This window comes from Dendrobates tinctorius, unplaced genomic scaffold (assembly GCF_039654945.1).
Source record: "Dendrobates tinctorius isolate UK_male_01 unplaced genomic scaffold, ASM3965494v1 ptg000440l, whole genome shotgun sequence".
Lineage (NCBI taxonomy): Eukaryota > Metazoa > Chordata > Amphibia > Anura > Dendrobatidae > Dendrobates > Dendrobates tinctorius.
In genome coordinates, this window is record NW_027362103.1 from 109,904 (window position 1) to 124,387 (window position 14,484).

General features: G+C 46.3%; 1 protein-coding gene across 2 annotated transcripts in view; it reads right to left on the reverse strand.

Moving 5' to 3' along the window:
• Positions 1 to 9,223: 9,223 nt before the first annotated feature.
• Positions 9,224 to 14,484, reverse strand: part of REG4 (regenerating family member 4) — a 43,270-nt gene continuing 38,009 nt past the window's right edge. For both annotated transcript variants that reach the window (XM_073564256.1, XM_073564257.1), the window contains exon 6: positions 9,224 to 9,412. In XM_073564256.1, coding sequence (XP_073420357.1) covers positions 9,345 to 9,412 — 68 coding nt within the window. In that variant the 3' untranslated portion in view covers positions 9,224 to 9,344. The remainder of the gene's footprint in view (positions 9,413 to 14,484) is intronic.

The following is a 14,484-nucleotide window of genomic DNA, read 5'->3' on the forward strand; positions in this document are numbered from 1 at the left end:
CACTCCGGCTGTTCCGAATCTGCCAGCTGCCGAACCTATGGAATTGGGAGCCATGCAAGCTACCACGGATCCTAGTCCTTGCCGTCCACGCCACGCACTTGGAACCTGTTTTTACTGCGGGGATCCTCGGCACTGGATAAAGGATTGCCGGCGGCGCCCTGGCACTCCACAGGAATCTTCTCGGAATACACCACCTAGGCCTGTGGGTGGACAGGTAATTCCCTTAAGTTCTAAGAGACTCTTAGTGCCAATTTCTATTGCTTTCACCTCCTCTAAGGGAGAAGGAGTTTCCATGATTGATTCAGGGGCTACTGCTAATTTTATGTGTTATGAGTTTGCTGTCTCTTTGGGTATTTCTTTAATTCCACTTGCTCACCCCACTAAATTAGTTGGTATTGATAACACCCCACTAGCAAGTGGGGAGATTAGTCTCTGTACTCCATTGCTATCATTTCAGGTTGGTGTACTGCATGTGGAACAGCTGTCATTTTTGGTTATGCATGACCTCCCAACTAGTGTCATACTGGGGCTTCCATGGCTCCAGCTCCATAACCCCAACATTAACTGGGTTTCTGGCGAATTAGAGAAGTGGGGTGCAGATTGTTCACAGAAATGCTTGTTAACACACGTTTGTGGTATCGTCTCCATACAAGCTTCTCTTCAGAATCTTTTGGGCCAATTCGCAGATGTCTTTTCTATGAAGGAGTCTGAGCGGTTGCCACCTCATCGCTCCTATGACTGTACTATCAATCTGGTTCCCAATTGTAAATTCCCTAAGGGACGCCTATATAATTTATCTCCTCCTGAAAGAGAAGCTTTACGTGAGTATGTACAAGAGGCTCTAAGAAAGGGGCATATCCGTCCGTCCACCTCACCCCTGGCCGCAGGTTTCTTTTTTGTCAGTAAAAAGGATGGAGGACTTAGGCCGTGTGTAGACTACCGAGGTCTTAATGAAATAACTGTCCGTAACCAATATCCACTACCGTTGATTCCGGACCTGTTTAACCAGGTTCAGGGGGCTCGATGGTTCTCGAAGTTGGACCTGAGAGGGGCGTATAATCTCATTCGTGTAAAGGCTGGCGACGAGTGGAAGACCGCCTTCAATACCCCCGAGGGCCACTTCGAGTGTCTAGTTATGCCCTTTGGGCTGTGCAATGCTCCGGCGATTTTTCAAAATTTCACCAATGACATTTTCCAACATGCTATTGGCCGCTATGTAATTGTCTATCTGGATGATATTTTGGTGTTCTCTCCTGACTGGGACTCACATTTAAATCATGTAAGGGATGTACTCCAGGTACTCCGCAATAACCAACTTTTCGCCAAGCAAGAAAAGTGTATTTTCGGGGTCCAAAGTCTATCTTTTTTGGGTCATATTTTGACACCCCAGGCCATCACAATGGAGCCGGAGAAGGTAAAAGCGGTTCTTAATTGGGCTCGTCCTGCATCTTTGAAAGCTCTTCAAAGATTTCTGGGGTTTGCCAATTTTTACCGCAAGTTTATAAAAAACTTCTCCATTGTGGTGAAACCTCTCACAGATCTTACTGTGAAAGGTTCCGACTTGGTAAACTGGAGTAAAGATGCAGTGGACGCCTTCACGTTTCTTAAGGAGAGCTTTGCCACTGCTCCTGTTCTTACCCAGCCCGATCAGGAGAGACCCTTTGTTGTTGAGGTTGACGCCTCGGAGGCAGGAGTGGGGGCAGTACTTTCACAGGGGACTTCGTCTTTGACTCATTTGAAACCCTGTGCGTTCTTCTCAAAGAAGTTTTCCCCAGCTGAAAAAAATTATGATATTGGGAATAGGGAACTGCTCGCTATAAAATTGGCCTTTGAGGAATGGCGGCATTTCCTGGAGGGGGCCAAGCATCCTGTTACTGTCCTCACCGACCATAAAAATCTTGAATATCTCAAAACGGCCAAACGGCTTAATCCAAGACAGGCAAGGTAGGCGTTGTTCTTTTCACGTTTTAATTTTGTGATTTCTTTCAGACCCGGCTGCAAAAACGCCAGAGCAGACGCGCTATCTAGAAGCTTCTTGCCTGAACAACCGTCAAACATCCCACCTGTTCCCATTTTACCTGATAAAGTATTTTTGGCTGCTAATTCCTCTGATTTGTTTGCTGAAGTTAAGCAATTTCAACATTTGTCTCCGTCCGGCTCTCCTGATAATAAATGGTTCGTTCCCTGTCATTTGCGTTTGAGACTGCTGAATGAACACCACAACTCTCCTCTTTCAGGTCACCCTGGTATCTCTGGTACTATGGAGTCAATCTCCAGAAATTTTTGGTGGCCGACTTTACGCCGGGATGCCACTGCCTATGTCAAGGCGTGTGACATTTGTGCCCGGTCTAAGGTTAACCGCTCACGGCCTTTGGGAGAACTATGTCCTCTACCTGTTCCCTCCAAGCCATGGACCCATCTTTCCATGGACTTTGTTACTGATTTACCTTCCTCCCTGGGAATCACTACCTTGTGGGTTGTGGTGGATCGCTTTAGTAAGATGGCGCACTTTATTCCTTTACCCAAATTGCCATCCGCCAAGCAATTGGTCCCCTTGTTTCTAAATCATGTGGTGCGGCTGCATGGAATTCCTTCTAATATTGTGTCAGATAGGGGTACCCAATTTGTCTCCAAATTCTGGAGAGCTTTCTGTAGTAAAATTGGCGTTTCCCTTGCTTTCTCATCGGCCTTTCACCCGGAGACCAATGGGCAGACAGAACGGGCCAATCAAGCCCTTGAACAATTCTTACGTTGCTATGTGGCTAATAAGCAAGAGACCTGGGCATCTTTTATTGCCCTGGCAGAGTTTGCCATAAATAATAGGGTGAACTCTTCCACAGGGATATCTCCCTTCTTCTGCAACATGGGATTTCACCCTAAATCCAGCTCTTTCTCTGAGGGCCCCTCGGACAATCCTGAGGTAGAGATTGTTTCCTCTGATCTGCGGTCAGTTTGGGAGCAAGTCCAAAGCAACATCAAAAAGGCTCATGAGTCACAGTGCCACTTTGCTAATATGAAAAGGAGGAGAAGTCCTTCCTTTGAAGTTGGGCAGAAAGTGTGGCTTTCTACTAAAAATCTGAAACTAAGAGTCCCCTCTGGTAAACTGGCTCCCTGGTACATTGGTCCTTTTAAAATATCTCAGATAATCAACTCTGTTTCTGTCAAATTGGACCTCCCCCAGGCGATGAGAGTGCATAGGGTATTCCATGTCTCTCTCCTAAAACCTTATGTACCTCCAGTTTGTCCGGCTGACACACCTCCTGCTCCTGTTGTTGTACTTGGTCACCCCGAGTTTGAGGTAAGAAAGATCCTGGACTCCAGGAAAGTTCGTGGGGTCCTGCAGTACCTGGTGGACTGGAAGGGGTATGGCCCTGAGGAGAGGTCGTGGGTGTCTCATTCTGAGGTTCATGCTCCCAGGTTATGTAAGAGGTTCCATATCAATTTTCCTGAGAAGCCTTCCCTGAGTGAGGGTCCAGGGGCCCCTCATAAAGGAGGGGGTAATGTCAGGATTCGTACCGGGGTCTAGTCTGTGTTCCACAGCAAGTCTCGCTGCCTTACTGGCTGTGCCACACAACCAGTCTTAATATACAGTTTCTGATCAACTAGTTCTTTTTCGTTCATCGTTCTTCCTCCGTTCTGGTGATTGGCTGCTTCACTGTTTCCTGTGCTTATGTCCCGCCTTCTTCCTATTTAGCACTCCACAGGGCTTTCACTCCTTGCTGGTGATTCTTCTGTGGTACGGATTCCTGCCTTCCCTACCGCGCTGTCCGGTACTACCTCAGACAGCCTCCCGGTCTCTCTTTCGTTGAGTACCTCTGGGACTCCAGCTTTCCGCTTTTGTCTTTGCTGAAAGCTTAGTATTTTTTGTGTTAGTTTGGGGTTTCGTGGTTTTACCCTTCAGGTTCACTCACTCTTTAGTTTCACTCTAGTAGCCCTCCTTGCTGCTGCTTGTCTCCCTTAGGTTGTCCTGCACTCATTCCACCCTCGGTTACCCTCACTGTAGCTCCCTGCACTTACGCCGAGGTAGGGACCGCCGCCCAGTTGTCGCCCACCGGCTAGGGTGGGACCGGCAAGTAGGTAGGGTCAGTGGGGGGTGGAGCTCAGTGGCACCTTCTTCCCTCGCCGTGTGGTGGAATCATAACACATTGGCTGCAGACGCCTGCTCCTTAAGGTGCGTCAAAGTTTGCATGAGCAGACGCATAAATGGGATGCTCATGCTTAGGATGGCGTCGTCTGCGCTTACCAGCAGTGTGCATTCCTCAAAACACTGAAGGACTTTACAGAGGTCTTTCAGCTTTGACCACTGCACACCTGTCAACTCCATGTCTGCACTCAAAGTGCCTGGCCGTGTATCCTTACACAAATGCATTATGGCCTGCCTCTGCTCGCACAGCCGCTCAACCATGTGCAGGGTGGAGTTCCACCTTGTTGCAATGTCGATAATGAGGCGGTGGTTGGGAAGGTGGAGCAATCGCTGCAGCTTCTGCATACGAATGGAGTGTACAGGCGACCGGCGGATGTGCGCGCACAGTCTTCGCACCTTCTGGAGCAGGGCTGTTAACTCCGGATAATTTTTGAGGAAGCACTGCACCACCAGGTTCAAGGTGTGAGCCAAGCAAGGTATGTGGCTGAGTTTTGAAAGGGCTATGGCTGCCACAAAATTACGGCCGTTATCACTAACTACCTTGCCTGCCTCAAGATGTACACTGCCCAGCCATGACTCAGTTTGTCGCTGAAAGTACTCGGCCAGCACCTCGGCGGTGTGTCTGTCGCCCAAACACATCATCTGCAACACAGCCTGCTGACGCTTTCCACTAGCTGCTCGATAGGGGGACACCTCGTGTGCAACAGTGGCAGCTGCAGATGGAGTGCTCGTACGACTGCGCTCTGTGGACGAGCTTTCGCTTCTGGAGGAGGAGGAGGGTCGAACGCCTACAGCCAACTGTTTCCTATACCGTGGGCTAGGCAGCACTGTCCCACCACCGCTGTCCCCTGTGGACCCTGCATCCACCACATTAACCCAGTGCGCAGTGATGGACACGTAACGGCCCTGGCCATGCCGACTGGTCCATGCATCAGTTGTGAGGTGCACCTTTCCACTCACTGACTGCTTGAGTGCATGGACAATGCGGTCTTTCACATGATGGTGGAGGGCTGGGATGGCTTTGCGAGAGAATAAGTGGCGACTGGGTAGGTCATAGCGTGGTACTACATAGGCCATGAGTTCGCGGAAAGCTGCGCTTTCCACCAACCGATAGGGCATCATCTCAAACGAGATTAGTTTGGCAATGTGGGCGTTCAAACCCAGTGTACGCGGATGAGAGACTGAGTACTTTCTTGACCTACTCATAGCGTCTGGGAGGGTGAGCTGGACTTTAGAGCTGCATATGGTGGAAGTAGCGGTGGACAGGGCGGACAGAGAGGGTTGATGATGGTGATGTACTTGGTGTTCTTTCTGATGGCCTAGATTCAGTATTTCGTTGATATAACAGTGGGATTCCCTGACTGCTGTGGCCTTGCAACGACACCTCAACATTTGCTGCTGTGCTGACCGGTGGGCTTACAGTGGGGGAAACAATGTAGCATTGCTGACTACCTTCTTTGTGATCAGTTGCACATGTGGTACTTGAGGTTTGGTGTTGTGTCCACGCTTGCAAGTGCATGGTGGTTAAATGTCTAAGCATGCAACTGGTATTCAAATTTTTCAGATTTTTCCCTCGGCTAAAGGTCTTTGCGCACTTCTTACAGATAACCTTGGCCTGATCATGAGGATTTTGTTCAAAAAAGTGCCACACTGCACTCTTCCTACTTTGGCAGACATTTTGCGGCCTAGCACGCTGTGATATTTTGACCCTCTGGACAAGCTGTCCAGCAACTCTTGATTTTTGGAACCTGTCTTTGGAGTGCTCCGTGCCTGCCAGATAACAGCTGTTGCGATGTCGATGTCTGCTGTGGATGCTCCTCATCTGAGCTATTGGAAGCAGCACCCTCTTCCCCCAATGGATGCCAATCTGGGTCAACAACTGGGTCATCCATCACCTCCTCTTCAATGTCATGTGCACCTTCCTCTGTGTCACCGTGTATGGTGGTATAGTGTGCGGGAAGGGGCACCTGAGTCTCATCAGGGTCAGAATCTGGCTCTGTACACTGCGAGGACAATGTAGTGCTCTGAGTGAATGTACCAGCAGAATCATCTATCAGTGGCTGTGCATCAGTGCACTCCATGTCAGATTCATCTTGGCCTGGGTAATTCACCATTTCACTTGATAATCCAGGCATGGTATGTAAAAACAGCTCCATGGAGTAATCAGTAGTATGGCCTGCGTCATCCTTCAATCTTGGTTGGGGTGAAGGACACAAGGAAAGGTGTGGTTCATGAACATGAGCCTCCAATGACGACTCAGTGCTTTTACTTTTTACAACTTCAGAAGAGGAGGCGATAGAGCTGGAGGCTGAGACAGCAATGTAAGTCAAAACCTTTTCCTGCAGCTCTGGCTTTAAAAGCGGTTTGCCAGCTCCTAGAAAAGTAAGCCTTCGAGGCCTTGTGGAGCCAGACGATGACGCAGGCTCAATACCTCCTGCATTCTGTCCTATTTTGCTTTTGCCACTACCATCAGATGCACCACCAACACCATCATTACCAGCTGCCAACCCCCGCCCAATTCCACGGCCTCTTCCACCAGCCTTCCTCATTTTTGGTAGAAATGTAGACAAAAGCCAACAAACTATATAGTAATGTAAAACAAGGTACAAGGTGTCTATAGTACAGGGGAGATTTTGAATTTCTGCACACACTTGTGGACACTGGACACTTATGGATTGTGTGAGGCCCACTGAATATCAGAGCGCTATGTCACAGGCTCGATGGCACAGGTGTGAAAAAAGTGACTACAGGATCACGGAGATTTTGAATTTCTGCACACACTTGTGGACACTGGACACTTATGGATTGTGTGAGGCCCACTGAATATCAGAGCGCAATGTCACAGGCTCGATGGCACAGGTGTGAAAAAAGTGACTACAGGATCACGGAGATTTTGAATTTCTGCACACACTTGTGGACACTGGACACTTATGGATTGTGTGAGGCCCACTGAATATCAGAGCGCTATGTCACAGGCTCGATGGCACAGGTGTGAAAAAAGTGACTACAGGATCACGGAGATTTTGAATTTCTGCACACACTTGTGGACACTGGACACTTATGGATTGTGTGAGGCCCACTGAATATCAGAGCGCTATGTCACAGGCTCGATGGCACAGGTGTGAAAAAAGTGACTACAGGATCACGGAGATTTTGAATTTCTGCACACACTTGTGGACACTGGACACTTATGGATTGTGTGAGGCCCACTGAATATCAGAGCGCTATGTCACAGGCTCGATGACACAGGTGTGAAAAAAGTGACTACAGGATCACGGAGATTTTGAATTTCTGCACACACTTGTGGACACTGGACACTTATGGATTGTGTGAGGCCCACTGAATATCAGAGCGCTATGTCACAGGCTCGATGACACAGGTGTGAAAAAAGTGACTACAGGATCACGGAGATTTTGAATTTCTGCACACACTTGTGGACACTGGACACTTATGGATTGTGTGAGGCCCACTGAATATCACAGCGCTATGTCACAGGCAGAAATTGGCTAGTGTATCACAAACTACAAGGTTTATATAGAATTGGGCAGAATAGGAATCTCACTAGAGTGTAGGTCTGTAAGAATGGAACAAGTCCTCCACTTATCCTTCCACAGTGACACACAGATAGCTTCACTGTGGCCGTGATAACAGCCGTTACACGGTACTGAGAGGAGCGTGCACGTACACGGCTGTCCGGTGTACGTTAAATTGTCAAGCTCCGTGTTTTTTAAGTATACGGACTGACACACGCTGTCTCTCTATAGTTTTGAATGTGACCAAACAGCAAATATATTTAACTGTTTGAAAGCTAGACAAAACTAGAAGGTGCAGGTCTGTAAGAACGGAACATGTCCTCGACTTATTCTCACAGAGTGACACACAGATAGCTTCACTGTGGCTGTGATAACAGCCGTTACACGGTACTATATGAGGAGTGTGCACCGCTGTATGGTGTGAAAAAATGCATGCTCAGTACCTCAGCAGGACAAAAAAAAAAATTGGGATTGCTTTTAAAAAAGCAGTTTGCAGAGCAGTGGGTAAACAGCAATGCAGCCGTCAGGAAGCCTTAGAAGGCAGCCTAACAACCAACACCGCTGATCCACCAAAATATAGCCTCCCCTTGCACTGCACACACAGTGACTGGTGTGTTGTACAGGCAAAATCGCTAGCAGCAGAAGCAGTTTTTTTTTCTTCTTCCCTGCCTAATGCTCTCCCTACAGAATCAGCAGCAGCAACCTCTCCCTATGCTAAGATCGGCAGAAGTAAGATGGCGGTCGGCGTGCACGCCCTTTTATACCTCCTGTGACGCCCACCAAAGCAAGCCAATCACTTGCATGCCCTTCTGAAAGATGGTGGTGACCCCTGCCTATGTCATCACGTTGCCCACAGTGTCCGTGGATCCTGATTGACTGAAAAAGAGCGCAAAGCAAACTTATGAAACGCGACTTTGGCGCGTATGTCGCCGACCTCGTGGCCGACCTCATCCTAGGGTCGGGTTTCGTTTCATGAAACCCGACTTTGCCAAAAGTCGGCGACTTTTGAAATTTTTCGACCCGTTTCGCTCAACTCTAATTGCTAGTTTTATTGCATATGGTGTATGTATATTATGCTTGTTTTTCTTTTTATTTTTTATTTTGGGTTTTTTTTTAGACACGTTCAGGTAAAGGGTGGAGATTCTTCTGTTCATACATGTGGTATAAATTAGTGTTTCCTTGAGCCTGAGCATGGGACCTGTTGAAGTGCATTGTACACGAAACGGCTGTCGTCCGTCTTTTTGCATTTCTCCCGTGCCATTGCCTATGCTTTATTAATATGAAATAAAGTGAATCATTTCAAGAGAACGGTGAGTGCCATCCTGCTGTCTTTTTCTACTATGATATAAATGTATTGTATTGTATATGCCTGGAGGTCCCACCTCTGAGGGCCACACATACGCCTTTCTTCTTGTTGCTCTATGCTAGCTCATTTTCACAACCCTTTCAGTTCCAGTGTGTGGAAGTTAAGAAAATCACTAAGCAAATCTCATAGACATCTCATTATTTAATTACAGTGTTAAATAATGCACATGGAGACCACCAGTAATGTCCAGGTTGGTTCTTTATTCAATGTGTGCGATTTATTAGTAAGACTTCTCACAATGCTCAGCTTGGCCTACTTCTTGGAGACTTCCTTTCCAGTTACATGCTTGGGTGTCGAAGATCTAAGGCTTGTATTTACACACATAAGGATGAGCCAGGTTACAGTTAGCATCATTCCACATTAGAAACTCTGAAAAAGACAAGCGTGATGGATACGTGAGGAACTCATATGATACTACTGACCCTATTGTGCTTATGAAGATAGAGCAGATCCATCAGGGCACAGGAAATGCTTACGTCTAATGCAGAAGACAGCTAACATGAAGATGCGAAATGTCCACAAACAAGAGGGAACAGGTTAAACATCACACCCCATATCCGCCATGGGAACTTGAGGCATTTCATGTAATAGCACATACACTTGGAGATCAAGGTTAGTCCCAGACTGCGGTCTGTAGATCAGAATTAAACTCAGAATGCTCTCCATACACCATGTTCCAAATTATTATGGAAATAATATTTTTCTCTGATTTTCCTAAGTGGTCGGTGCAAATGACAGTCAGTGTAATAAAAGTCATCACCCTTTAGAGTATACATCAAATTTTATTGTTGACACCTCCCAATGATAACAGTATAATCTCCAAAATGAATAAAAACTCAAAATGCACTGCTCCAAATTATTAGGCACAGTAGAATTTCTAAACATTTGATCTGTTTTAAAGAACTGAAAATGTTCATTTGTGGAATTTGCAGCATTAGGAGGTCACAGTTACTGAACAAAAAAGCTATTTAACACCAAAACATCCTAACAGGTCAAGCTACATGATAACATAGGAACCCTTCTTTGATATCACCTTCACAATTCTTGCATCCATTGAACTTGGGAGTTTTTGGAGAATTTCTGCTTGGATTTCTTTGCATGAAGTCAGACTAGCTCCCAGAGATGCTGTTTTGATGTGAACTGCCTCCCACCCTCATAGATCTTTTGCTTGATGATAATCCAAAGTTCTCTATAGGGTTGAGGTCAGGGGAAGATGGTGGCCACATCATGAGTTTATCTCCTTTTATGACCATAGCAGTCAATGACTCAGAAGCATTCTTTACAGCATGAGATGGTGCATTGTCATGCATGAAAATGATTTTGCTCCTGAAGGCACGTTTCTGCTTGTTATACCATGCAAGAAAGTTGTCAGACTTTGCAGAGGTCATTTTCACACCTTCAGGAACCTTAAAGGGCCCTGCCAGCTGTTTCCCCATGATTCCGGCCCAAAACATGACTCCTCCACCTCCTTGCCGATGTCGCAGCCTTGTTGGGACATGGTGGCCATCCACCAACCATCCACTACTCCATCCATCTGGACCATCCAGGGTTGCTCGACACACATCAGTAAACTAGACTGTTTGAAAATTAGTCTTCATGTATGTCTGGGCCCACTGCAACCGTTTCTGCTTGTGAGCACCGTTTAGGGGTGGCTGTATAGTAGGTTTATGCACTACAGCAAGCCTTTGAAGGATCCTACACCTTGAGGTTTGAGGGACTCCAGAGGCACCAGCAGCTTCAAATATTTGTTTGCTGGTTTGTAATGGCTTTTTAGCAGCTGCTCTCTTAGTCCGATGAACTTGCCTGGCAGAAACCTTCCTTCTGCAAAGAAATACATGCACAAACCCTCCAAAAACTCACAAGTTCAATGGATGCAAGAACTGTGAAGGTGATAGCAACGAAGGGTTCCTATGTTAACATGTAAATTGGCCTGTTAGGATGTTTTGGAGTTAAATAGCTTTTTTGTAGAGTGAATGTGACCTCCTAATGCTGCAAATTCCACAAATGAGCATTTTCAGTTCTTTAAGGCTATGTGAACACGTGCGGAACTCCCTGCAGCGGGAATTCCACGGGAAATACGCATGTGGAATTCCCATGAAAAACTAGAGTTTTGCAAGCGTAAAATCACCTAGAAAACTAACAGGTTGGTCACACTTGTCAAACATAGTGTTTGACAAGTGTGCTATGCAGCATCAATAGTAAAAAGATATAATGTTAAAAATAATAAAAAAAATCGTGATATTCCCACCTTCTAGCGTCCTCCGCAGCCATCCCGATCCTCGCGATGCTCCCTGCAGCTCCCGGTCCCAACGATGCCATGCGACAATGACCTCTAATGACGTAGCATCGCGCGAGATGCTACGTCATCACTGGTCAGTCACGCAAAGCATCACTGGGACCGGGAGCTGCAGGGAGCATCGGTAAGGACCGGGATAGCTGGGCGGGACGCCGGAAGGTGAGAATATCTCAATTTTTTTATTTTAAGTCTTTTTTTTAACTAGGAATATGGTACCCAGGGCCTGGAGGAGAGTCTCCTCTCATCCAGACCCTGGGTACCATCCGCACATTTTCCGCAAAAAGAATGAGCATGCTGCGTATTTTTCCGCAATGTGATTGCGCCGCTGAAAAATACGCAGCGTTAGCACAGCACGTGCGGAATGCCATGGATTTTAAGGGGTTGCTTATTTTATGCGTTTTTGCGGCGAAAAAACGCATAAAATTTGCAGCAATTCCACACGTGTGCACATACCCTAAAACATCAAATGTTTAGAAATTCTACTATGCCTAATTGGAACAGTGCATTTTGAGTTTTTATTCATTTTGGAGATTATACTGTTATCATTGGGATGTTTCTTCAATAAAATTCAATGTATACTCTAATGGGTGATGACTTTTATTAGACTGACTGTCATTTGCGCTGACCACTTAGGAAAATCAGAGAAAAATATCATTTGCATAATAATATGAAACATGGTGTAATCCTGTGGAGGACCCGTGTCACTCTACATTGCAGTCCGTGGCTCGGGGTCCTTCTATAGTACTGTCCATGGATCACTATACAGTGCGGTCCTTGGTCTCTACAGTGAGGTCTGTGGACTAGGGTCACTGTACAAGGTGGTCTAGGGTTCCCTTACAAGTGCAGTCTGTAGAGTAGGGTCATGCTGCAATGGCATTCATTGACCAGCGTCATTCTACAATGTTTCAACAATACAGTACAAAGACTGAGATCACTCTACAATGCGGTTTGTGGACTGGGGTCACTGCACAATGTAGTCCATGGACCAAGGTCCCTCTAAGTGCAGTACATGGACGGACCAGATTCACTCAACAGTGCAGTTTGTTGTCCCTCTACAATGCAGTGTATGGATTGAGATCACTCTACAGTGCGGTCGGTGGAACTGGGTCACTCTACAGTGCAATATGTTTTCTCTTCACAGCTTTGCCTGTGAACCAGGGTCCCTCTACATTTCGGACCTGGGTCACTCTACATTGGACCTACAGTAACTTCAAAAAGTATTCACATCACATTAATTTTTTCACATTACACCCACAAACTAGAACGTTTTTGGGGGATTTTATATGATACCAACACAAAGTATCTCTACAAATTCCCCTAAAATCAAATTTTATTGTAAAAATATTAAATACCAGCAAAAGCAATAAAAAATATATATACAGTAGTGCTAAGCTAATTAATCCTCAATAACTACTACATATATTGAGGTTAATGTACAAACCATGGTCCACCATTTATTCCAAGCATAGGGGAATAAGCCTGAGTTAAAGCCAGAAAAAATGATTTCACCAAAGATAACACTACCTAAGTCACGGATGTTGGCAGCCTAGGATTACTACAATGGCTATAATGAGCCATAACATGTATCTCACTAGGTTGTACTATGTATCACTAATGCCACCAGTCCAACATACATAAAATGTGAAAGCTATAGGCATTACCATTAGAAGTAATCTCTTATTTTACTATCTGTGTGTTTAAGAGTTAACTATATTGCATTTAAATCTTGAGGTGTAGCTATATTCACTAGGGGTTAATTAAGGGTGGGGGTTCATAATTAAGGGTTTATAAGGGGCATTTGCTTGGGGCTCAAGTCCTTTTGGAAGTGCATTGAGCAGCAGGATGGTTTGCTGGTGAAGGAACAAAAAAAAACTCTTTAAATTTTCTGCTTCAGCGAGTGTGAGCGAGCTGAATGTGACCGGAGCGTAAGTGCCAACGGTGGTAAGTGTGTGACTTGTGATTCAGTGACTTTGGATTCAGGGAGTATCCAAGGGAGGTATTACTGAAGTGCTGTTATATTTTATTAATATCTTTTATTTATTCTTACTTATCTTTTCTGTCTGGTGCAACTCCCATTAGGAATGTGCTCCACTATTGCCAATGCCATCCAGAATACATCTTGCAACATGTATGCAATCCTTGAACAGCCGGTCGAGGATGCATACTGCTGTGTGAGATGTGAGCACATTGTGCATTTGGAAGCCCAGGTACTGGATCTAAATGTGCAGCTGGCAATACTGAGATCCATAGACAATATGGAAAGGAGTCTTCTGCTCACTGAGCAGACGCTCAATGGGATTGATGAGGGGGGGATTGTCAGGTTGGAGCTGCAGGACAGTGAAGCAGCTAGCTGGGTGACAGTTACAAGGCGGGGTGGGGGGAAGAGTGCCAGGGAGGCTAGTCCTGATCTGGCACAACCCAATAAGTTTGCTAAGTTGGTGTATGAGGGGAGTATCAGTACAGGGGTAGCACTGCTGCAGCAAGGCATGTCCTCTTAAAGCCAGAGGAGTGTCTGCTCCAGTAAGGGGGGAAATAGGAGAGCAGGGCAGGCCAGACAGGTGCTGGTAGAGGGGGACTCAATTATTAGGGGAACAGATAGGGCAATCTGTCACAAAGACAAGGATCGTCGAACGGTGTGCTGCCTACCTGGCGCTCGAGTCCGACACATCGCTGATCGGGTTGACAGATTACTGGGAGGGGCTGGTGAGGATCCAGCGGTCATGGTGCACATTGGCACAAATGACAAAGTCAGAGGTAGGTGGAAGGTCCTTAATGATGATTTCAGGGAATTAGACTGTAAGCTTGAAGCAAGGACCTCCAAGGTGGTATTCTCTGAAATACTGCCTGTACCACGTGCCACGCCAGAGAGGCAACGGGAGATTAGGGAGGTTAATAAGTGGCTCAGGAATTGGTGTAGGAAGGAGGGGTTTGGGTTCCTGGAGAACTGGACCGACTTCTCAGTTGGCTACAGGTTCTACGCTAGGGACGGGCTGCACCTCAATGGGGAGAAGGGAGTGTAATGTAAAATGTCTGTAAGATCTGTATGTTAAAGTATGATGTTTCTAGAACTTTCTAGAATCTCCCATTGCTACACATCAAGAAGACGAGCCTGTCATGTAGCTGCAATCCCCCCGTCCCTTTCAGC